At 40.4% G+C, this 24,507-nt stretch overlaps 1 protein-coding gene across 5 annotated transcripts in view; it reads right to left on the reverse strand.

Moving 5' to 3' along the window:
* The window catches only part of OCA2 (OCA2 melanosomal transmembrane protein), a 389,085-nt gene that overhangs the window by 228,728 nt on the left and 135,850 nt on the right, over positions 1-24,507 (reverse strand). For all 5 annotated transcript variants that reach the window (XM_055326878.1, XM_055326881.1, XM_055326880.1 and 2 more), the window contains 5 exons: positions 22,611-22,667; positions 21,088-21,212; positions 17,700-17,838; positions 10,629-10,761; positions 1,584-1,731 (listed from right to left, as the gene is read on the reverse strand). In XM_055326878.1, the coding sequence (XP_055182853.1) occupies positions 1,584-1,731; positions 10,629-10,761; positions 17,700-17,838; positions 21,088-21,212; positions 22,611-22,667 (602 nt within the window). The remainder of the gene's footprint in view (positions 1-1,583; positions 1,732-10,628; positions 10,762-17,699; positions 17,839-21,087; positions 21,213-22,610; positions 22,668-24,507) is intronic.

A 24,507-nucleotide genomic window follows, 5' to 3' on the forward strand; every position in this document is an offset into this window, starting at 1 on the left:
AAGAAATCACAGCAGACCCAGGTGAATCCTGAGGACAATTTTTTAAAAGAATATGTAAAAACAAGACCTGCAGGGCCATCACTTGCCTTAGATCATCTTCATTCTACTCAGCTCGTCAGTGGCTGTGTGGCTTTGCAAAGCCACTACCATCTTCAGGCCCTAGTTTTTCTATCTGTGAACAACACAGGATGAGCTGATAGAAACTGGTGAACCTCAGAGCCCATGTTTCCTCACATTTGTAACCCTGAGATACACCTCACAACAGACAAAGGATGTTGAAGCTTGAAAGTCAATGGGTCAATCGCTCAATACATTTAGAGCAATTTACTCCTGCATCTTTAATTTACAAAGTTTCTCCTTTTAAGAAAAAAACTGAATGGAAAGTCATCGGAGAGGAAGAAAAACCATGAGAGACTCTTAACTATAGGAAACAAACTGAGAGTTGCTGGAGGGGAGGTGGGTGAGGGGACGGGGTAACTGGGTGACAGGCATTAAGGAGGGCATGCGATGTGATGAGCACTGGGTGTTATATGCAACTGATGAAACACTGAACACTACATCAGAAACTAAGTATGTACTATATGTTGGCTAATTGGATTGAAAATCAATCAATCAATCTCTGCCTGTTGCTGAAGTTGGTCCCTGGCCTGCAATTCAGGGTCCTCCTGGAGCCTCAGGACCTTTTTACCCAATGCCACCTGGTGGAGATGGGTCCTGGGCTGGGATGGAGCTGAGACATTGCTTTGCCCTGGCTGCCTCTCTGGAGAGAGTGAGTCACCACGGGCTCACCTGTGGCCCTTTCCCTCCACAAACAGAACAGGCTATGAGACAGCCATACTGGATGATTCTCAAGAGTTGGCGCTGGCACCACACCCAGCTCCTATCCTCAGCCTGGGAACACAGGGCTGGTTCCAGCAAAGTGCAACATGGAAGATCATTTACACTACATTCACAAGGATTCAAACTTCCCTTGCCTTGACACATTTCTCATCTCTGCCCAGTTCCCAGCTCTGTAGCAGTAATGCTTCAATGTTCCAAGAGGTGGACATGCTCCTGCTTTCCCCATCAGCACTCCCAAAGTGAAGACAGGTTGGAAGTCAGCATTTCATCAGAGTTGGAAGGAAAAACTCACCACTCCATTACCTTTTACATCTCAGCTTTGATTGAAAGCAAATGACAGGAAATGAATTGAGAAGGACTTAATTATTTTTTGAAGTCCCTGAAAATCAATTACTAGGAGAGTATTTTGTTAGATTCATTTGTTATGCTGTTTTTTATTTTTATTATGCAACAAATGTTATGTGTGGAAGTGCAACAGGCAGGGGTTCAGTGTGGATTCAATCCCTGGTGTCACTTTTTCCTTGCTGTGTAATCCTGGACAAGTTGGTCAAATTCTCTGAGCCTCAGTTTTCTCATCCTGAAACTATCCCAGAAATTCTAGTAAGGGTTAGATAAAATAATGTACCACAAGAGACTTACACAGTGTATATTGCCCAAAACGTACCCACTGGCATAAAGGTAGAGTTACAGTTTTAGAGAACGTGTCAACAAAGAGTAGTCCTAGCAGGGCCCTGGCTTGGTACCTGTGGAAGGTGTGCAGCCTTCGGGCCAGCAGGTGCTCCAGTGCCTGCACCTTCCCCAGGAGCAGGCCCCGAACCGCTGTCTCCTCTCGGCTGGCTGGGCTGATGCGCTGTGCGGTCAGGCGCCAGACATGGATCTCATGCTTCAGTTCTGTAGGAAAGGAAAGATGAGGCTTGAGTCTCCCACAACCTCAGACACCAGCAGGCATTCCACCCTCCTCACCATCTTCCAAGACCAGGAAAAACATACCTGATGATGCACAGATAACCAAGGGCCAAATCAAAGCAATAGCTTCTTAGCATTCATGTTATTGTAATGGAACCAGGAGACAAAGCCCACATTAAAAAATTACCATGGATGCAAAGTAATGTGATTTGGGCAAAAGATAAATTCTTGAATATACATATCAATGCTAGCCCCTAAGAACCTTTTCCCCTCCCAGGAAATTACTTCTTGCAGCCAGAAGTTTGGGTCTCTCCGTTAAAATCCAGGCATTGAAAACAGATCTAGTGAACATTGGAAATACAAGTGTAATTCTCAGCAGGAGGGCATGTAGCTAAAGCAGGAGGTAGGGAATGACTTCCCTTCTGACTAGGCCTCCAAACTGAGCTTGTTGTCCATGAAAGAACACAGCTGAGAGACATAGACAACTTTATGAAATGCTCAAGTTAATATAATGAGGCAAATTTCACCCACAAATGAATTCAGGCATCTTCTGGTATAGAAGAGTAGAGAGAAGGGAATTGTCAATCTATTGACCCCTAAAGTATCAAAATATTTCATGAAAATTTGCATTTAACCTCTATTTTACAGTTAAAGATGCTACATAAATTTATCAAAATATCCACCAAAATAATACAAGGAAGCATGGTATTTTTATGAATCACCTCTTATGTGCAAAGTACTATACCACATATTACAAGAGTTCAAGATGAAATTAAAAGACAGATCCCTTTCTCAAGCAGGAGCACTTGACAATGAGCTCAGAGAAGAGGTGTATGGCAGAGTGATTATCCAAATCCTGTGAAGTAGCTCGTACTTGTGGGTTCAATGACTAGGAAAATACCATCTTTTATGCCCCTTCTATTCAGTAAACAAGTGTTGACCACCTACTATATGACAGACCTGTTATAAATGCTGAGAAAACAAGTATGAGCTAGGCAGAAACACAGACTGCAAATAAAGTGTGTCAAGACTCACAAAAGAGAATCAAGAGAGGATAGGGGCACTAAAACCATTTCAGTTAACACATGATTTTCTCTAAAGCCTCAGCCTTACAAAGATGAAAACCTTTTAGTACTAAGATATGGATTGTGCTTTCATTCAGTACATATTGTTACTTTGCAGCAAAGAAACTCAACATTAAAAGGAGGAGGAGAAAACCGAAAAAACTAAGCTCCTGAAACAATGAGCCAAAAACACCACACAGGGACAAGAATAGGGAGATGAGACTATGCTGTCTCAGTGGATGTCCACATAGTGCCAGTGTTTCATCCAATGCTCTGAACTACATTACACAGAAGATATCATTCAAAGCCCATCCATTAGAAAGCAAGAAAGCAAGAAAGAAAGGACAAGAGAAAGAAAGAAAGGCTATCCATAAAGTACAGAGACTTACCAGCCAGTCTTTCAAGGCATGCTGGTGATAGACACTTCTCCAAGTGGCTGATCAACTTAAAGAGCTAAACAAGAGCATGGCTAGTTTCTGGGGCTAATCCATGGGGTGCAGGCTGGGAGTCCTCTCCCTATCTGTGTGTGGAGAAGCAGAGCCTGGGAGCCACTGCTGCTTCTGTGAAAATGCTCTGTCAGGTCCCCAGGCTCCTTTCTGCAGGTGTCCTCTCCTGAGACGACTTCAGCCCCCTCATACACACCCAGAGCCTAGCTGCCTTCTAACCCATCAAATCAAACAGGTGGAGCTATTCTCCTCAGCAAAACCCACGCATTAATGTTCAGGTACTGTACTTTTGTTCTATTTTTTTTTGTTCTCCTAATTTTTGAATGAAAGACATTATCAACTAGCAGGGAATTTAGTTGAGAGATTTTGCCCAATGAAAAGAAGCTCATTGCCTGCACCCAGAACTCAGTTTACCCAAGCGTATTTGTTCCTCAGTTCCCAGGCTTCCTCCACACTTCTACCATTTCCCTACCCTGTGATCTCTGCTAAGCTCTAAGACCATGGTTTCAGTGGGCTACTTGATATTGTTCTCTGCTGCTTGTGCTGCCAAGGTTCAAAGATAAACATTCTATCTTCTCCCTACAAAACTCTCTCCCCTCACTTTCTTCATTTTTATATGACATCATTAATCTTCCAGGTACATGAGCCTGAAATGTCATTTCGGTCTTATCAGTGCCACTCTCCACTATTTTTGGGTGAACATTACTGGGCATGTATAGGTGTCAGATAACATGCTAGATGCTAAAGGAGAAAAATTTATAAGTTACAAGATGAGTCTCTAACAAGATAGAAAGAAATATAAGCTCTATCATAAGTAAACATGAGCCAGGGCAATACTGTTCACAAATGGAGTTTGGGATAAACTGGTATGGTTCTTATAGGATCCACCTGTTCCTACCCCAGGTCACTAGCTTATCTAGGCCTCATATTCTCACACTTGGTGATTCTGATTGTTCCGCAGTAACCTCTGACTGGAGTCACTTCCTACCAATCCACCCATGGTTAGTCATAAATAGATAGTTATATAAGTAGATATAAAGAGAAATCTATGTTCCTACTTACCTATCTTCTAGGAAGATAAATCTATCTAGACTGATACATCTAGAAAGATGGATAAATGTGGGCAGACAGATAGATAGGTTCCTTCTTTCAAATATCCATTGATTCCCCATGGCTTGCAGAATAAAGCCAAAGATCTTTAGGGAAGATCAAGATCTTCAAAAGGTAAGCACTACTGTGAACTCTGATCTTGCTGTATAAGCTCTTACCTTTGCCATACTGGCCTCTGACCAGGAGACATCATTAGATGTCTCATCTCCACCTCTCTGATTACCTCTAGCCCCTATCTTCCTGAGCTTCTCAATGAAGCTCCTATAGCATTACTTGAGGTTATTGTATACCTGGGGAAAAAAAAAACAGGCAAAGACATTACCATGTAGGATATATTCTCTCTCCCAGGAGGTGGTGGCTGCCAGAAAGCCTAGAGGAGGGTCATCCAGCTCCAAGTGATGAATCTGAGGGGAAGATGCCCAGGCCAGGAGTTGAGGAATGGAATTCTACTATTACAAGACTCTGTTTGTGTTAAGCAGTATAATATCAATTGAAGTTAGTGGTATAAACTATCACTAAACTCACAAAACACAACTATAGCCAAAATGTAACAGAAAAAAGAAGAGGTAAATGAAATATTTTTGAAATAATTAATTCAAAAGAAGGCATAAAATTAGGGAAAAGGGGATAAAGAAAAGAAGGCACAAATAGAAAACATGATGATACACTTAAATTTAACCATATCATGAATCATGTTAAATATAAATAATCTAAACATACCAATTAGGGGACAGAGATTGTCAGATTGGATAAAAAAGCAGACTCAACTGCTAGCTACTTGCAAGAAATGCACTTTATATATAAAGACACAGTGAAAGGATGGAAAAGATATGCTATACTACCACTAGTGAAGAGAAAGCTGGAATTGCTACATTAACAAAATTGATTTCAGAGCAAGAACATGATTATGGATAAGGAAGGTTATTTTATAATGACAAAAGTGTTAATTCTTCAAGAGGAAATAACAACCCTAAATGTTTATGTACCCTAATAACAGAACTTTGAAATATATAAAGCAAAAATCACATATCTGCACAGAGAAATAGACAAATCCACAATCATAATTAGAGATTTCTATTTCCATCTCTTGATAATTGATAGAACAAATGGATAGAAAATAAAATACAGAAGACCTGTTGGTTGCATTATCAGCCAACTTGACCTAACTGACCGTACTGACAAAACCCCACCAAAACAGCAGAATACATATTCTGTTCTGTTGCACATGGAATGTTTATAGGGCTAAACATTTAATTCTAGCCATAAAACAATCTTAAGAATTTTAAAAGGATTCGAGTTTTACCACATATAGTCTCTGATATAGGTAACTGCAAAATACCTAAATATTTCCTAAATAAGCCATCTAAAATATCTAAGGATCAAAGAAATCAAAGGGGAAATCAGAAAGTAATTAGAACTGAATGGAAATTAAATAAAACATATGAAAACTGGTGGCAGGTCACTGAAATAGTACTTAGAAGGAAATTTAGAGCACTGAACACCTGTGTTAGAAAAGGAAGTATATATAAAATAATCTCAACCTCTACTTTAAGAAACTAGCAAAAGAATCAGCCCAAAGTAAGCAGAAGTAAATAAATATCAGAGTAGAAATCACTAAAAGAGAAAAAAATGTAGAGAAAATCTTTATAATTAGAAGCTGTTTCCTTAATATCAACAAAATTAATCAACTCTTACTAGACCATTCAGAAAAAAAGCAAAGACACAAGTTACCAATATCAGAAATGAGAGATTACATGATCAAAAATATCCATTAAAAGGATAATGAAAGAATATTATGAACAACTTTAGAATAATTCTTTCAACAACTGAGATACAATAGATAAACTCCAAGGATCCCTGGGTGGCTGAGCGGTTTAGTGCCTACCATTGGCCTAGGGCATGATCCTGGAGTCCCTGGATCAAGTCCCACATCGGGCTCCTGCATGGAGCCTGCTTCTCCCTCTGCCGGTGTCTCTGCCCCTCTCTCTCTCCCTCTCTCTCTCTCTCTCTCTCTCTCCCTGTGTGTGTGTGTGTGTCTCATGAATAAATAAATATTTTTTAAAAACACAATAGATAAACTCCTTAAAAGACATAAATTACCAGTAATCACTTAAGAAGAAATAGGATAATCGTAATAGCTAGCCCTAAGTCTATGAAGGATTTTGAGTTTGTAGTTAAACCTTTCCCCCACACACCCCACACACATACATCCAGGTCTATAAATGTCCTAACAAACATTTAAGGGGATAGTAGTAGCAATTCTATACCATCTCTTCCAAAAATCTGAAGAGGAGGGTGTGATTCTGTACTCATTCTATGAGGACAGCAAAAAAGACATTACAAGAAAGTAAACTCTACACCAGTATCCCTAATGTACCCAGACACAAAAATTCTATACAAAATATAAACAAGAAGCAACTTAAGCTGATATCTGGTGAACAGGAGGACAGACTGGTGGTTATTTGTGCTTTTTTGCCAAACAAGTCATGTTCTTTTCCTTTTTTTTTTTTTTGAAAGATTTTATTTATTTATTCATGACAGAGAGAGAGAGAGAGAGGCAGAGACACAGGCAGAGGGAGAAACAGGCTCCATGCAGGAAGCCTGATGCGGGACTCAATCCTGGGTCTCCAGGATCACACCCTGGACTGAAGGTGGCGCTAAACCACTGAGCCACCCAGGCTAATCAGTCATGTTCTTTTCCATTCTGGGCCCTTCCTAGGTTGATTCATCCTGGCCCCGTGACCAGTGGGGCCTAGTGACAATCAAGATGACAAGCTATGAACAGAGGCATCCCGTATCGGTCAAGAATGGAGCGGAACAAGTGGTTCTCTCTACTTTGATGATCAACAGCTCAGGGCTCTGAGAACCAATGACAAGCAGGGTACTCCCAGTGCACAGGGGCAATGAAGCCAAAAGGAGGAAAAGAACAGCGCTTTGCAATTCACTGAGATTTCAGGGTTACTTTTTTTTTACTGCAGCATAACCAAACCTGTTCTGACAAATGCTCTAGATGCCACTAAAGACTCACTGAACCCAAATCTCTAGGATAGGGCCTGGGAAACTGCAGTTATAATAAGCATGCTAAAATTGGAGAGCCCTATGATCCACAGTGGCCCAGAGCAATTGCCCTGACTGCACAGCTCTGTGCTGATTTACAGCTTGTCTTGGGATTGGCATAGGGTTTCAGCATCATCCAAGTCCCAACCATTTCTTCCCACTTCCCTCAAATGTTTCTCAACTCCCTACTCAGGAAGAGTGGAGAAGTTGATTAGACAGATTTGTTTCATATACTTCTAAATCTGTGTATCCTAAATTCATGTCAAGATAGCATTCTCCAGAAGAGCTTATTAACAGCACAGAATTCCTGGGGGTGGGCCTGCTAATGTAAACATATAACAATTGTTCTCAGGTCGTTCTGATCATCAGGGAAGTTGGGCGAGAAGCTAGCATAACAGGACAAGATAACTTTCTAACTCTCCACTGAGATACAGCTACACCTGCACAATCAAATTGTTATTGACTGATTATCCATTGTGATCACAGTTTCCTTAGCTCTCCACTGGTGTGACCCTTTCCATCAGAAAACTAAAACTAAATATTAAGTTATCAGATTTTACACATACTAGTTGATGGCAAAACATTCTGAATATCTCTAAATGGGTTTTATGGATTGTATTATGTCCCCCCCCCCAAATTCATGTGTTGAAGTCCTAATCCCCAAGACCTATGAATGTGATTTTATTCAAAAATAGGGTTGTTGCAGGTGTTATTAGTTAAGGTGAAATCATTAAAGTGGCCACAAATCCAAGATGACTAGTGTCCATATAAATGGGGGAAATGTGAACACAAAAACACACAGGGAGAATGTCACATGAACATGAATATGGCCATCTAAAAGCCGATGAGATAGGCCTGGAAGAGATTCCTCCACTTGGTTGGTTGGTTGAGCCAATCAACCTTGCACGCACTTTGATTTTGGACTTCCAGCCTACAAGACTGTGAAAAATAAGCCACCTCTTCTGGCCTATGAAGTACTCTTAGCATCTGTGGAAATAATCCATCTGTTGTTTAAGCCGATCAGTCTGTGGTACTTCGTTACAGCAGTCCTAGAAAACTAATACATTGGTCAATGGCAAAAATGGATCAAGGCATCTCACCGCCAGAAATATCTTTTAAAAAAAAGTCAATTTTGACTAAATTCTTCTTCAAAATAGGGAAGCAATGGGATTATATATAGTTTCTTCCATTATAAAGCTGTAAGAGAACAGCAGGATCTGGGACTCTTTTTTTCTCAAGAAAGGCACATCCTGCTCTATAGACCATCACAGATATGGAATTATCAATGCCATCAGGAAAATACAGTCTTTCTCCAAAATAAGTAAACTATGCTACATCAGCAGGAAGCTATTTCAACCTTGCAGCCAAAGGAACTATTCTATTTGGCCCCCAAAATCTGTGTGTGCACCTGCTCTTCCCTCCTGTACCCTATGCTGGGTTTACCCCCCCCCCCCAAAATTAGGTCCATGGGTGGGGACCATGCCAATCCAACTGCCCCATGAACAGCTGAAGCACAGGGAGTGTGCCCACTTGTCCTGCACTTACATCCCCTTCACTTGGGACTAGGCTGAGTGGGCACTCAGAAACTCCTTATTGCTTGATCATGTTTAAAGTACCATTTCTAGAAACACCTGGGTGGCTCAGCAGTTGAGTGCCTTGCCTTTGGCCAGGGGCGTGATCCTGGAGTCTCAAGATTGAGTCCCACATCAGGCTCCCTACATGGGCCTGCTTCTCTCTGTGTGTGTGTCTCTGCCTCTCTCTTTTTCTCTATGTCTCTCATGAATAAATGAAATCTTAAAAAAATAAAAAAAATATTTAAAGTACCATTTCTATATCCACAAGGATGCTTCAATACTTTGTGCATGTGGTTAATAAGTATTGCCTAACATAGAAATTTCTGATTATCATTCCATTTCTCTGGGAGAGGTGGGTGACTAAATTTTACTAAGAACAAGCTTGGTTTTATATAGATGACTCTTGAGAGGGTATATAAGACAATGTTTTCCAAACTAGAACAAAAATAGTCAAACTCTGAATACAAAAGTCATGCATGAAAGAAAGGCAGATCTGCTTTGTACAGTCACCATCTGATGAACAGGAGGACTGATAAGAATACATTTAGATCCTCAGCTTTTCATACAGAAATAGTACTTTTTTTTAATCTTACTAAAGATTAAGAAAACTTGAAGTCCTATACAGTACAAGGATAGAGGAATAACAGGATGAGAGAGGTAAATATACAATTTATGAGCTCTGTGAGGACACCACACCATCTGAAATCACAAAGAAAGAAATGCACCTTTGTCACTGTGTTCCTATCACCCAGTTATGCTCTGTTACCCAGGCAACCTGCACAATGTCCTGTACAGGGTCTGGCTGAGAAAAGGATAGCTGTTTCCCAGATAATCTATTGCTTCTAATATATAGGGATCAGTAATAGTCTCAATAAAACATTTACTAAAATTTTTAAGTAAGGAAAATACAAAGACAAAAGATGGTCATGAACCCTCTTCCTGCTGGCTGGTGCCTCATCAATATATTCTTGATAAACATAGCACAATGTCGGGCAGCCCTGGTGGCGCTGCAGTTTAGCGCTGCCTGCAGCCCGGGGTGTGATCCTGGAGATCCGGGATCGAGTCCCACATCAGGCTTCCTGTATGGAGCCTGCTTTCCCCTCTGCCAATGTCTCTGCCTCTCTCTCTTTCTCTCTCTCTCTCTCTCTCTCTCTCTCTCTGTGTGTGTGTGTGTGTGTGTCTCTCATGAATAAATAAATTTTAAAAATATTTAAAAAAAACATGGTACAATGTCCTCTGTGTTGGATTATGTTACTATTTTTGTAATCACATTTAAACTCAAAGTATGACATATTTGAACACTAGTCTACATGCTTTGCTATTTGTGTTGTATACATGTGGTTTAATGATGTCATAGCATACGAACTATATCCAATGGCCACTGCTTCCCAGATTTCACCCTAAAGAAAATTAAAAAAAAAAAAGGCCATGGATTTAAAGTCCCTGAAAGCACAGAGTATAACAGGAGGCAGACAGGAACATACTGAGTATGCAGCATCCCAGTGACCGACATTTCCCTGATGTTCTAAATGTAAGAAACCTCCTGCCTTTTTTGTGGCAACGTCCTCCGGAAAAAAATATATATTATGATAGTAAATTCTGAGGCTATATGAGATGCTGCTTATACTCACCAACAATCTCACTGGGTTCCTTGTTATAAAGCTTTTTGTTCCAGAAAAGGAGTCTAAGGAGTGGGAAGGAGAATAGGAGAATGAAGCAAATCCCAACGAACATGTGTGCAGTAAATCCTGCGAAGTCCAGGCCCTGGAAATAGGAAAGGGGAAATTAAATGACAAATGGGATTCTCCTCTGTATAGGCATGGCTCCCACTTCAGGATCTTCCAAATGAGAGATCCAGGGAAAGCTGAGCACTAAGACCAGGGGCAGGCATGTCAGAGTAGTGGGTGTTAGCTAGAGGGCCACAGGGCCCAGCATAAAACCCACAAAAGAACAAGTACTCTTCTCTACAATTTTGAAAATGTTTTAGCTTTGTTTCTTTCATATCAATAAACCAAGTCCTACCTGAATAACAAGCAACCTTAGGAGAAAACAAAAACAGGTTATCACAGACAATCTCAACCTTAACTGGGTCTACTTTCACTACTGGATGGACACATTATCCCAGGATGAAAAAAGACAGACGGGGGCAAAACATAAAACTATGTGGCAACATTTGCCTATTTCAAGGTAAGATGTGTCTTTTTAATATTTCATTTAAGTCCCTGCTATCGGGCAGCCCAGGGGCTCAGCAGTTTAGCGCCACCTTTAGCCCAGGGCCTGATCCTGGAGACCCGGGATCAAGTCCCACGTCAGGCTCCCTGCATGGAGCTTGCTTCTTCTTCTGCCTGTGTCTCTGCCTCTCTCTGTGTGTGTCTCTCATGAATAAATAAATAAAATCTTTAAAAAAAAATAAGTCCCTGCTATCAATGTGAAAGAACATCCTTGGTTGATGAGCACAGCCCTCTGCAGGGTGGCTAAAGGCCATTAGGAGTGAGGAGGCCCAGAATGTCCCTACTGGCCATAAGGTCCCAGGCAGGTGCTTCTCCCTCCCCTCATACTTCCTTTGCCCCTCTGCAGAACTATTTGTCATGGTCAGCTGCTGAGGACGTCTCTGCTTTAGGATAAAAATCCCCTACTAGCTTAATCTGTCAGGGATTAAGTCAACAGCATCATTGGCTGATTTTGTCTGTCTTTTACTCTGTGCTTATACAGGTGATCCCTGAATGTAATTAATACTGTTTGAAGGAAGGTCCCCACAAAGGCAGAGGTGTTTGTATCCTGAGTAATTCTGGGCCCTTTTTTGCACATATTAACTATAATTTTTTGTCCTGTTAGAAATGATGGGACAATTGAAAAAAAAAGTGATGGGTAGATTAAAGAAAGAAAAGGACTAAGGGGCTCCTGGGAGGGGCTCAACAACAAAAAAACACAGCTTTGAGGGGAAGTATGTGGTTGCTAGTAGAGTTGTAATGGGTGGATTTATCAAGTGAGAACAATGCAGAGTGTGGGAAAATCCCAGCTGAAAATTTTAAGAAATAATATAGGCAGATGCAATGTATCATGGGATGTGAATATTTTCACTAAGTTTATTAGGTGCATGTGTTTGGGCCTTCCGGCTTTACAAGCCTCTGTACCTTCCTACGCTTTCTCCTTAATGTCGTCAGTAACAAAACCACCCACTATTATACTTGCATCAATATAATGCTTAAATGCACCCTTTTCTTGCAAGGTGCTGGTTCTATTTTGCCCCTTTCAGTCTTATTTTGTACTTTTTTGGTTTTTCTCCACTCAGATACTCTCTGCTTAATTTTTTCACAAAGCCCTCATTCAATAGTGGAAGTGGTCAAAATTTGAGGCATGTAAAACAATGAAAACAGGATTCCCCCAAAATCAGATAAGAACATCCATAGCTGCATAAACTACATATATCCAAGGGGAATCCAGCTGAGCAACTTCTGGTGCACCAATATCACCTTCTAGGGAAGATACCCTCAGACTAACTCTGGAACAAGTCAGAACAGTCAACTGAGTTATAGTAGGGCTTAGCTGAATCCACCGAATATTTTAGTAAATATCATGGTATGATCTGAAGATAGAATCAAGTCTGGATACTCAACAAGGAAAAGACCCCCAGTGTTATATGAGTGGGTATGATAACAGGAGGGATCTGATGTGGGACATCCTGCATGTGAGGGATACTTCAAGTATGTGGAGGAGAAGTCATAAAATACATGCATCTGAAGGAAGCACAAACCTTCCATGTTCTGCAGAAATGTGGAAGTGGGTGATCCCAGTACACAGAAAACAGCAAGCCATAGAGGGCATAAGCTCCACTACAGAATGCTGACCCAAGAGGAAAGATGGTCAAAAAAGCAGAACCCCAAGACCCACAGAAATTGAAGAGCCATGTGGAAGCAGAAATCCCACAACAGAGACTAAGTGGAAGTGACCAGAAGAAAGACCAGGAAGCAGCAGAGAGTGATACCATCAAAGTTGTCAGCTGATTAAGTGGAAGAAAACCATGGTGAAGAGCAGCAAAAGAACACCCAAGCATGGATAGCATGTGGTGGGAAAACCAAGGGAACATCCCAGTGTACACATCTCTGGGGCACCATTGGAAAAGCCTTCCTCTGATCTGTGAGTTGTCATTCAGAAGTACAGGGACATGGCTCCCCTAAACAAATTTTTCAACTATTATTTAAAAAATAGTTAAGGGGTGCCTGGGTGGCTCAGTCAGTTAAATATCCAACTCTTAATTTCAGCTCAGGTCATGATCTCAAGGTCTTGATATGGAGCCTACTTAAGATTCTCTCTCTCCCTTGGCCCCTCACTACTCTAAAAAAAAAAAACCAAAAACAACAACAACAAAAAGCAATAGCCCCGTTCACCACTGGTGAGTCTCCCTAGGACAGGCATAAAGAAGTAAATGTAACTAGCAAAGGAGGATTATATCCCCATCAGCCTGTTAGGAGATGAAGGGACAACACACTATTGGTCATGGAATCCTATAGTGTAGGAGGACCCTGGAAGTCTTCCCCACCTATGTGTTCAGTACTGGAAAACCTGCCAGTAGAGAACCATCCCAAGGAATCTGGGAGGAGTGAACAGAGTGTAGAAAAGATATGGTGGAAGAACTTTCCTCCTAACTTCCTGTATTATCTTCCTAATCCTCAGAGAATGTGGAAGAATTTCTTTACTGTTCCAAAGTCCAGTACTGATTTGTTTGTTTTTATTACTTCTCTAAACTACTTAACTTTCTTCATGAATATTTTTAAAATTAATTTCACAATTTTTATTTTATAATCTTTTTTCTTTCTAATTCATTTCCTGGATGAACAACAAAATAATGCAAAATAAGTGTGCACAAAAATGTATGGTTGTGCTGTCATTGGTAATGAGGCTTTATAAATTAATCTCTGCTGCAGACACTATCCCTGGAACTATGAATTCATTTGCATTCTCTATACAAATAAGTATTCTCTTATCTCTAAGCTACAATAAAATAAATTAAAACCACTCTTGATTATCCATTAAAGGACATTCATTAATTACATTTTCTGTGAGATACATTTTAATCCCAAAATTCAAAGAAAATCATTAAGTGGAAGACAAGGAACTCCATCTTCAATAAATTAAGGAGAACCGTAAGGCCATGTTCCCAGAGGATGTCACTTTGGCACAAAGCTGTGTGAAGAGCTTAGGCTGAGCCTCATGCAGAGTGAGTGCTCACCTTAAGGGCCCTCTGTGTATTTTTGCAAAAACTTCACCTTTATCCCCTACTGCCATATTTAAATTGTGGATATGTACAACAGCATGTCAGCATATAATGGAGGAATATGGGAATAGTTTGATGGACTGCTCTTTTTCTTTAGCTGTCTATAGACTTGGTAGAGGCCCAGGACTCTTGGGTCACATTCTACTGCTTAGGTGAGAGCGGATTTAGGTGAGAGAGGATTCCAAGGGAGTCCTAAGGGAGGACTTAAAATAATGCATGGTTAACTCGGTTTATGCCCAAGAAGGGCATCATCCTTGGGATTTTACATTAATACTAATGTGATCCTGGCCAGGGACAGCTAAGCTGTTGCATTAATTCATTAACATTGCATCAATGTTCTTAATTCATTAAGAAGAAGAAAAAAGAAGAGATGAATAACAGAAACTGAAAGTTCTAAAAAGAGCCTAATGAAATACAGTAGTCATACTCTCACTTGGACTATTTCTATATCTATTCTACTACAAATTGTTTTCTATTTGAACCCTTAAGATTTTAGAGTTTATATTTATGTATGTAAGCCATTTTTTAGTTAATTTTTGGGTAAAGTGGGAAGCGTGGACTGATGCTCATTTTTCCTACATATGAATGTCCATTTGTTCTAGGACCATTTGTGAAAAAAAATAATCCTATCTTCACTAAATTGGCTTTCCACCTTTGTCAAAAGCATTTGTTCACCTATGTGGGGGTCTGTATCCAGACTCTCTACTTTTTACCTATTCACCTGCAGTGATGCCAATACCACACTGTCTTGGCTTTTGTGGCTTTTATAGGAAGTATTGGAAATAGGTAGCACTAGCTCTCCCATTTTGTTCTTCCCATTAAGAGTTATATTTTGAAAAAAAAATTTTTTAAAAAGAGTTATATTTTGGCCATTCTGAACACTTTAATTTCCATATAAATTTTAGAATCAGTTTGCCAATTGCTATCAAAAACAACAACCCTTGGTTTTGGGTTTGACAGGGATTGCTCAAATCTGTGGATCAATCTGGGAATAACTGATATATTAGCCACACTGGGTCTTCTGATCCATGAACCAAATATCTCTCTCCATTTAATTAGATCTTCTTTAATTACTCTGCAATGTTTTGTAGTTTTTAGCATATAGGTCTTGCATATGTTTGGTCAGATTTACCCTAAAGTATTTTATATATTGATGCTAATTTCCAATTGTTTATTACTAGAATATAGAAAATCACTAATTTTTCTATATTTATATTGTATTGCACATTTATCAAATTTACTTATTACTTCTAGAAGCTTTTTTGCAGATTCCTTCAGACTACCCACGTGGACAGTCATGTCATCTGCAAATAAAAACTTTTTAAGTCTTCGTTTCTGATATGGATGCCTTGTATTTCTTGCCTTATTGTTTCAGCTAGAGCCTCCACTAAAATATTACATTGAAGTGGTGAGAACAGACATTTTTGTCTTGTTTCTGATTTAAGGAAGAAAGCATTCAGTTTTCACATTTAAGTATGACACTAGCTATAGTGTTTCCATAGATGCTCCTTATTAGGCTGATGAAGTTCTCTTATTTTTCTAGTTTATTGAGAGATTTTAATCACTAATGGATGTTTGATTTTGCCAGTTATTTTTCTGCATCTATTGAGATGATCATATGAATTTTCTCATGTAGTTTGTTAGTAAATTGCATTGATTGGCTTTTTAAATATTACAAATTCTACTTGGTCATGATGTATTACTCATTTTATATATCATTAAACTAGATATGCTTATTATTAAATTTTTACTTTTAAAAATTAAAAATCTGTGTTCATAAGAAATATTTATTAATAGTTTTCTTATACTGGTTTTGTCTGGTTTAGGTAACAGGGCCTCATAGAATGAGCTGAAAAGTATATCTTCTTCAATTAGCTGTAAAGTTGTATGTAAAATTGGTATTATAGCATTATTTCTTCCATAAATATTCATAAAATTCACCAAATAAACCATCTTAGCTTTGCTTTCTACAGCTTAGCTTTGCTTTCCTATCCTCCCCACTCAAGGAACCATCAGATTCCTATACTATACCCTGGAAACTCTCTCAAGGCAGTAAACTGGGGCAATTATAGGATTCACCTCATGTGTTTCCCAATTCTCAGAGATCAGTCTTTTTTTCCTGATATACAGTATCTTCCTTACCACTGTCTGGTTTTGCTTTGTTTGGGGGGGGTGTTTTTCTTGGGGGGTGTTCTTTTGTTTTGTTTTGTTTTGATTTTCATTAATTTTCTTTTGGGATATCTCAAGCAAGGCAAGAGAGTAAATCCAGTCTCTGTTACTCTACTTTAGCCAGAGAAGAAGCTGTGTTATCTTTTTTTACCCATGTGTATCCACATACAAAGAGACTAGATGCACCAAAGCATTAAGAGGATTTATCTCTGAATGGTGAGATTACAATAGTTTTTAAAATTTGTATGTGCAAATTATATTTTCTACAATAGATGTATCACTGTAAAATAAAAATAAAACAGTATTTTTCTCTAAAATTGTTCTCTCCAATGTGTATGATGCCTATCCTGGATGATAGGTGTCCCTAGAATAGATGGCTGGGCTCTGCCACCTTCTGATGTGCTGCAGGGTAACATGATAATGGGCATACTGCTCAGTTCATGAAGCAACACTGATAAGTGTTGCCAGCCAATTTCCTAGGGTAGCTGGGGAGTATTAAAGTTTAGACAAAGCCACCTAAGTTATATCCTGAATCTCTGGAGTACCATGGGCCTACAAGATGGCTACCAACACCTCAGAGCCATGAACTCACAAAGGCTTAAATATTTTTATAGAAGACAGCATACACACACACACAAACACACTGACACACTTCACAGACACACATAACATATCATCTATAATAAATGTTACTAATTTGGAAGCATTTTTGCTAATACTTCACGGAAGAGATATTGAGAAAATTCAAATGACCAAAAATGACAATGAAAATTATATAATTTTAACTCTTTTAAGATACATAAAATACCATTTTAACTCTCTAATACTTGGTTTTTTACTTTAGTGTATAAAGAAATAATATATTAATATTTATGAGAACTTTCAAAAAATTCCTAAAGACCTTCATTTTATGACTCTTTAAAAAAATCTTAAATTCTTCAGTAAATTCATCCACCACAGTTGAAAAATGCAAGGGGACAGATCATTTTATCCTTAATATTACTTGGAAGAAACCTCAGCCATAAATATACTATGGCTAAGTAGATCACGTAATCCAATCATCAGACCACTTCACTCTACACTGGAGGATCAGTCACCTAACTTCCCCTCTCGAGATAACCAATAGCATTTAATATGAAGAAGTGATAAAGAAGAGCTTGGTTTCTAATAAAAGCTTCCACACTGGGTAAAATGTTAAATGGGCAAGTAAGCTGGGATCTATATTTGTTGAAAGCAATCCTGTTACACTGGTACATACCATCTTCCTCAACTCCTGGTTGGAAACAATAATGACATTTGGTGGGTCCCCTATGGCAGTGGCAGCTCCTCCGATATTTGTGAAGATCACTTCTGCAATTAGGACTTGTCTTGGATCAAGGTTGAGCACCTCACATAATCTGTCATAAATGGAGGAAAGTAAAAGTAGCCATGCTATTCAGTTGTGACAGGCCCATGTGCAATCTAAATATTTTGAAAGCACTTGTTTGTACAGAGGAGGCACATACACACCTGTAGGAAGTGCAATGCTGGGGGATGAACAAAAACAACGTTTACAGAGCTACAGTTGATCCTCAGAAGTGCATTTCTCTGAAAGTTAATTGGCCACCCATGTGAACCATCAGTGTGAAAATGTACCTTCCGACAAACATTATATGGTCTCATTTATTTGGCCACCCATGTGAACCATCAGTGTGAAAATGCACCTTCCGACAAACATTATATGGTCTCATTATTATTTGGGGAATATAAAAAATAGTGAAAGGGAATAAAGGGGAAAGGAGAAAAAATGAGCGGGAAATATCAGAAAGGGAGACAGAACATGAAAGACTCCTAACTCTGGGAAACGAACTAGGGGTGGGGGAAGGGGAGGTGGGCGGAGGGTGGGGGTGACTGGGTGAGGGGCACTGAGGTGGGCACTTGATGGGATGAGCCTTGGGTGTTATTCTATTGTTGGCAAATTGAACACCAATAAAAAATAAATTTATTAAAAAAAAAAGAAAATGTACCTCCTCCCCCCCCCCCCAGATCTGGAAGGAGCACACCTCCCTCTGTACAGGCCCTGGCACAAGTGAATGGATGCTGGGCACCAGACCTCTCTGAGTCAGGGGTGGGGTAGCACACAAAGCAGCACCACTCAGTAGCTCACACCAAGCCTACCAGCCTAATTCCTTACCCACCTTCCCTTTCTCAGATGCTGAGGCCCTAATGTGTCTCCTCACCCCTTCCTTCTAACTACTACCCATGGACTTCTTCCTTAGGGAAATAGCACACACTCTACAGCTGTGGTTCCCTACCTTGGCTGCACACTAGATTTATCTGGGAACCTGTGAAAATTCCTACTGCTCAGCCCATGACACACCGAGCCCTGGGAGTAGCCCTGGACAGCAGCATTCTACAGCTCTTTAGGTGGATCCAGTGAGCACAAGGTTGAAAAAATTGCCTTAAAGAAGGTTTGGGAAACATATCATAGCCCACCACACCTGCTCATCCACAATGTCCATTTCCATATAGATACCAAGCCTTGGGTCTCTAAGGTGCTGCAGTCAGAGGTCCTTCCCACCATCTCCCAGCTCAAAGCATAACCATCAGCATATCTGTGGGAGGATCAGCCTACAGAGCCATGTGGAAGCTGAAAATGGAATGGTATCCAGGGACCACGGACAGGAATAAGTCCAAAAAGAGGATCAGACTCCAATCACCATCAGCAGCAGCAGCTCTCAGCTGGGGAAGCTCCCAGGATCTGCCTCCAGCAAGAAAATAATTAGGATACACTAATCAATAATGCCAGAGCAAGCACAGAGATGGCATCCTATGTAAATGGGCCTAGCTGTTTAACTGTGAAGACTAACGCTACTCCAGACAAAGGCAAAAGAATGTTATTAAGCTCAAAAAGTCATGAAGAATATGGTAATATAAATAGTGAATCTAAGCACACTAACACTTGAATCTGAAAGATATAATTTTTAGACTAATAAATGGAATTGCTACTCTCACATAAAATTACAAAATTAGTTCCTGGAACAGTGAGGATATAAACAAATCCCAGCAAGGCTGAGAAGATGACAGGAATATGGGTGCCCCCTGGAAGCCCACTCTCACTGGAGCTGTGGTTAGAGAGTGCACCAACACTCTGGGACCTGGCACATGCAGGTGATACTATGGTTTCCAAACCAGTGACAGCAACAGAGCTGCCTCAGTTGGAGGAGATGAGTGTGGCCTGCCTTATGCCCCCTGAGGTCTCCTCAAGGCAGTTTGGTGCCTTTCATCAGCAGTATGTGTTACTGTTCCCAGCACCCTTAAAACATGTTCATTCCAGCCTTCATTTGCTCTCAGAAGAACCTCACATACTAGGAGGTACTACATTCCCTTTGCAGGAAACCTGTGTCCAAGTGTCCCCTTACCCCAAACCCCTGCCTACATGCTGGAGTGATGAGGCAGCCAAGTTTGCAGAAGCTCGGGCAAGAGACCAACTCTGCACCCTGCAGGCTGCACCTATGGGGCTGCACCCCCCCACCACCACCACCCCACCACCCCCACCCGGGCTCCAATTTACTCTGCCTCTGAGAGTCATTAGTCTTCAAATGCCAAAGTCATTATCTAGAATTAGTCCTGAGCCCTGGAGGTAGTCCCTTATCGATCACTTTGAACTTGCTATGTCTCCAGCCTCAAGTCCAGGAGGGTCTTTTATCCAACAGAATCCTCAAAACAGTAGCTTGGGTTAGGCACAACCCAGATCAATGTAGCTAAAGTGACTTGTCTAGGGCCTTTAATTATGTAGCTTGCTCCTCTGAACTCCCAGGGGGTATCTGTTTCCCTAGGATCAGCCGAGTACCAGGATATGATGGGTCCAAGCAGGGAAAAACCATGATATGCTGGAGAACCATCTTCAAGACAAAGAACATTAAGTATGGATAAAAGGAGGCACCTGTGTGACTCATTCAGCTGAGCGCCCAACTCTTGATTTTTTTAATTTTATTTATTTATTCATGAGAGACAGAGAGAGAGAAAAAGAGAGAGAGAGAGAGAGAGAGAGAGAGAGAGAGAGGCAGAGACACAGGCAGAGGGAGAAGCAGGCCCCACACAGGGAGCCCGACGTGGGACTCAATCCCGGGACTCCAGGATCATGTCCCTGGCCAAAGGCAGCCACTAAACCACTGAGCTACCCAGGGATCCCTCAACTCTTGATTTTGGCTCAGGTAATGACCTCAGGGTTGTGAGACTGTCAGGCCAGATCCCACAACACTCCAAGGAGCCTGGTGAGAGCAAGATGGCTGCCCCACCTTCCCCAGTCCCTGGCTACATGCTCCTGCCCACTTGGCAAGAGCTCCTACACTGTGCTCTGTTACACCTGTGATTAGCTTAATGGACAAGAACTCCTGGCAACTAATGCTCTGTCCCTCATCCTGGGACAGCAAAGCCTGAGTCTTCTGACTCCTACAGATGTTTCTGTGGCCACCACTGCTGCTGTCATAGTTATACCCATAGTCAAAACCATAGCCATAGCCAAAAGCACTGAGCATCACAGTCCTGGGGGACATAGGCTAGACTAGGGCACACCAGCAAAGGGAAAGCAGGGGCTAGATTGAGAAGTCAGAGCACACCACCATGAGCCTGGATTAACACCCAGGCAGGGCCACTCTGCATACCTTATGGTCACAGGAGTAAAAAGCAGCAATGTGGTCACATTGTCCAGGAAGGCAGACAGGACAGCAGCAATGAGACACAACATGATGATCATGGCCCACACTCTTCCTCGAGATAGTCGGTATGTCTAAAATATACACACACATAGAAAGAACAGGTCAGGATCAGTGGGGTTGTAGAAAAATGTGATTTTTCATAGGGATTCTAAGAACTAGGAGTCCAAGAAAACACTCCATGGTGGATTGAAACTTCAGCCCATGGATTCCTACATTTGCTAAGATGAGGGAGTGATACCTTGTTCCTGGACATTCTGAATCCATGTTGGACTATACTCCTTCCCTCTGATTCTCCTCACAGTCCCCTGTGAGGGTTCATTGATTACAAAGTGATAGTACTGTATCCCTTTAACATTATCCAGTATTTTGCAAGCTTCTTTTGGTTAGACAGACTGGCTGTGACCCTTAAGCCTGCAGATTGTTGGCAACTTAAGATTTTGGGACTTTCAGTATCAAGATATTGAGAGATGCGGGGCGCGGGGCGGGTGCAGGCCCCTCTATCAGACACTGCGGCAATGGCCTTTACCCCGACCCTCCCTTCCCGCGCCCTCGCAATAAATAAATAAATAAATAAATAAATAAATAAATAAATAAGATATTGAGAGGAAGAGGCCAGATATTTGAAGGTGCAAGATGATACACAAAGATGGCAAAAATCATACCATGGTTCTATCTTTCAGAGTTTGCAAAGGCTTTGATGAGTAAATAATTTTTTAAAAGAACTTTCCAGTTCCAAAACAAACAAACAAAAAAATCAAGTATAACATCAGCTTTCACATTAGCACAGCATAGCAAGATCTCCTCTCACCAACCCTGAGTGAATTAGCACCGGTGGAGTCTGGCTATTAGAATGTGCTGGTAGATTCTCTAGGATTCCAGTTATAAAAGTGAACATTTAGATGTTCAATGACTAGAAAGAAATTATTGAAATTATTTCACCAAAAAGCAAGTAATCAGAAGTTGAAATGTTTAGATGCTCTAAAATGCAAAACAATATTTGATATGTAGCTTTCAACTTGCCAATTTAACCAATGTTGCACAAACATTCAACTCAAATACTCCTTTCCTTGATTTCCTTCTTCAGTTTACTGAGAACATGAAAGTTGCTCAGAGCCATCTAATTCGGCACAGCAACTGTACCCTGTATTAACAGCTGTGATTTTGAAAAGGAGAATGGAACTTTAAAATATTTGCTTTATTTTTAAAAAGGATTTTTATTTATTCATGAGAGACACAGAGAGAGAAGCAGAGACACAGGCAGAGGGATAAACAGGCTCCATGCAAGGAGCCCGATGCGGGACTTGATTCCGGGACTCCAGGATGGCACCCCGGGCCGAAGGCAGGTGCTAAACCACTGACCCACCCAGGGATCCCAAAATATTTGCTTTAAATGGTAGTTTTATTAACTAAATACATCATGGCAAAAAAATTAATTAATACATAAATATTAAATGCCACATCAAACCTACCTTTACAGCACAATAATCAAAAAATCCAGTTTCCGAAAATATAGCAACTAAGATCATCTGTAGGGAAAAACAGAAAAAGGAGTTAAGGAGACTCTTTTAGCAATGCGCCATCCTGAAAGGACATTGGAGTGACCAGTTGCAAATCTCAGCTCTGGCCTTTGCATGAAAGCTGTCACTTCATGAAGCTTCTTGCTCTCTTGCTGAGTGTAGTCCACTTACTAACTTCCTGAATGAAGCCTCTTATTAGCAGGTGTGCAGCTCTATATTTTTATCCAGGGATATATACCTTAGGTACACTATCATTCCACCTAATCTTCACAAGAAACATCAGATATTATCATTACTCTTTTTTTTTTAAGATTTTATTTATTTGAGGGAGAGAGAGAGCAGGGGGAGAGCAGAGGGAGAGAGACATGCAGACTTTGTGCTCAGTGTGGAGCCTGATGCAGGACACATGATCATGACCTGAGCCAAAACTAAGAGCCAGACCAACTAAGCCACCCAAGCCCCCCTCATTACTCTCTATTATATAGCCCAGGACACCAGGGGGCAGAAAAGGAAGATGACTTGCTCACAGTCACAAAGCTAAAAGAAGCAGAGGAAATGAGCCGGAATGTGGCCTTCTACACATACATGTCCACATAAACAACAATTAAACACTTTAAGGTTTTTAAACTGGTTATATTTTGTTTCCTAAAATAGTTAAACATATTTTCATCACCAATCTGATCAAAACACACAAATAAGAGCAGTTACATTGAAATGATTATTCTCTGGTTCTATCTGAACCCAGAACTTGTGCTTTTTTCTAGGGATGACATAGAGACAAAAACGAAAAGTAATGTCCCATTTATTACATATCTAATCAACCAGACATTTCAACCAGCTTGAACTTTCTGGAAGATTCTTTATTCCATCTCTGAAGATGGTAATATACCAATGTATTAAACTTGGAGTGAGAAGATGCATGTGCAAGTACTAACTCTGCCACTTAGAAGTAGTTAAATCTTGTCCAAACAAAATTATTTAATTTTCTGTACTTTAGCTTTCTTACCTCACCTCTAAAGTTTTGTTCCTTGTAAGGCTGTTATAAAAATTCAATAAAATTATGTAAATTAAAGTAATTAGAAAAGAGTAGGCTCAATATAGTCTTTTATTTTTTTTTCAATATAGTCTTTTAAATATACTATACAAAATGAAAATTTCCAAAAATCAGTTTAGGCTCAGTACAAATATCCACCTTGTCTATAGTAACCATCAATGTTCATCCTAACCCAAATGGCCACCTGTCTATAGAATGTGGTGCTTCACTCAACAATAAATGCTTCACATGAACTGAACTGAACTGAACTGAATGAGTAGGTCTTGTGTTGTCTTCCATTGTGGAAGCTAGTCCACACATTTGCTGCCAAAACTATCCAGAAGAGACTGAGACTCTGAATTGGGGTCAGTGTCCCCATGGGTGGCTGACTGCCATGAAATAAAGAGGCAAAGGGAGCAGTCTGGATATATAGACTATCTTTCCACCTCCAAATTTCTAGAATCCTAGAAGCTTGCTGAACTGACTTCAACTGAGAAAAAATTAAACCATTTGTTATGGGCTCAATTGTGCCACTTTCCCCCACAAATTCCTATGGTAAAATCCTAACCCCAGTACCTCAGAATAAGTTAAAGTGAAGCTCTAATCCAGTATGACTGGTATCCTTATAAGAAGAGATGAGCACACAGACACACACAGAGGGAAGACCATGTGAAGATACAGGGGAAAGATGATCATCCGCAAGTCAAGTAGAAAGGCCGCAGAAGGAATCAACCCTGCTGACACTTGGGTCTCAGAAATCCAGCCTCCAGAAGTGAGGGAATAAATTTCTTTTGTTAAATGTGGTACTTTATTATG

Source organism: Nyctereutes procyonoides, unplaced genomic scaffold, assembly GCF_905146905.1.
Source record: "Nyctereutes procyonoides isolate TBG_1078 unplaced genomic scaffold, NYPRO_anot_genome, whole genome shotgun sequence".
In the NCBI taxonomy this organism is placed as follows: Eukaryota; Metazoa; Chordata; class Mammalia; order Carnivora; family Canidae; genus Nyctereutes; species Nyctereutes procyonoides.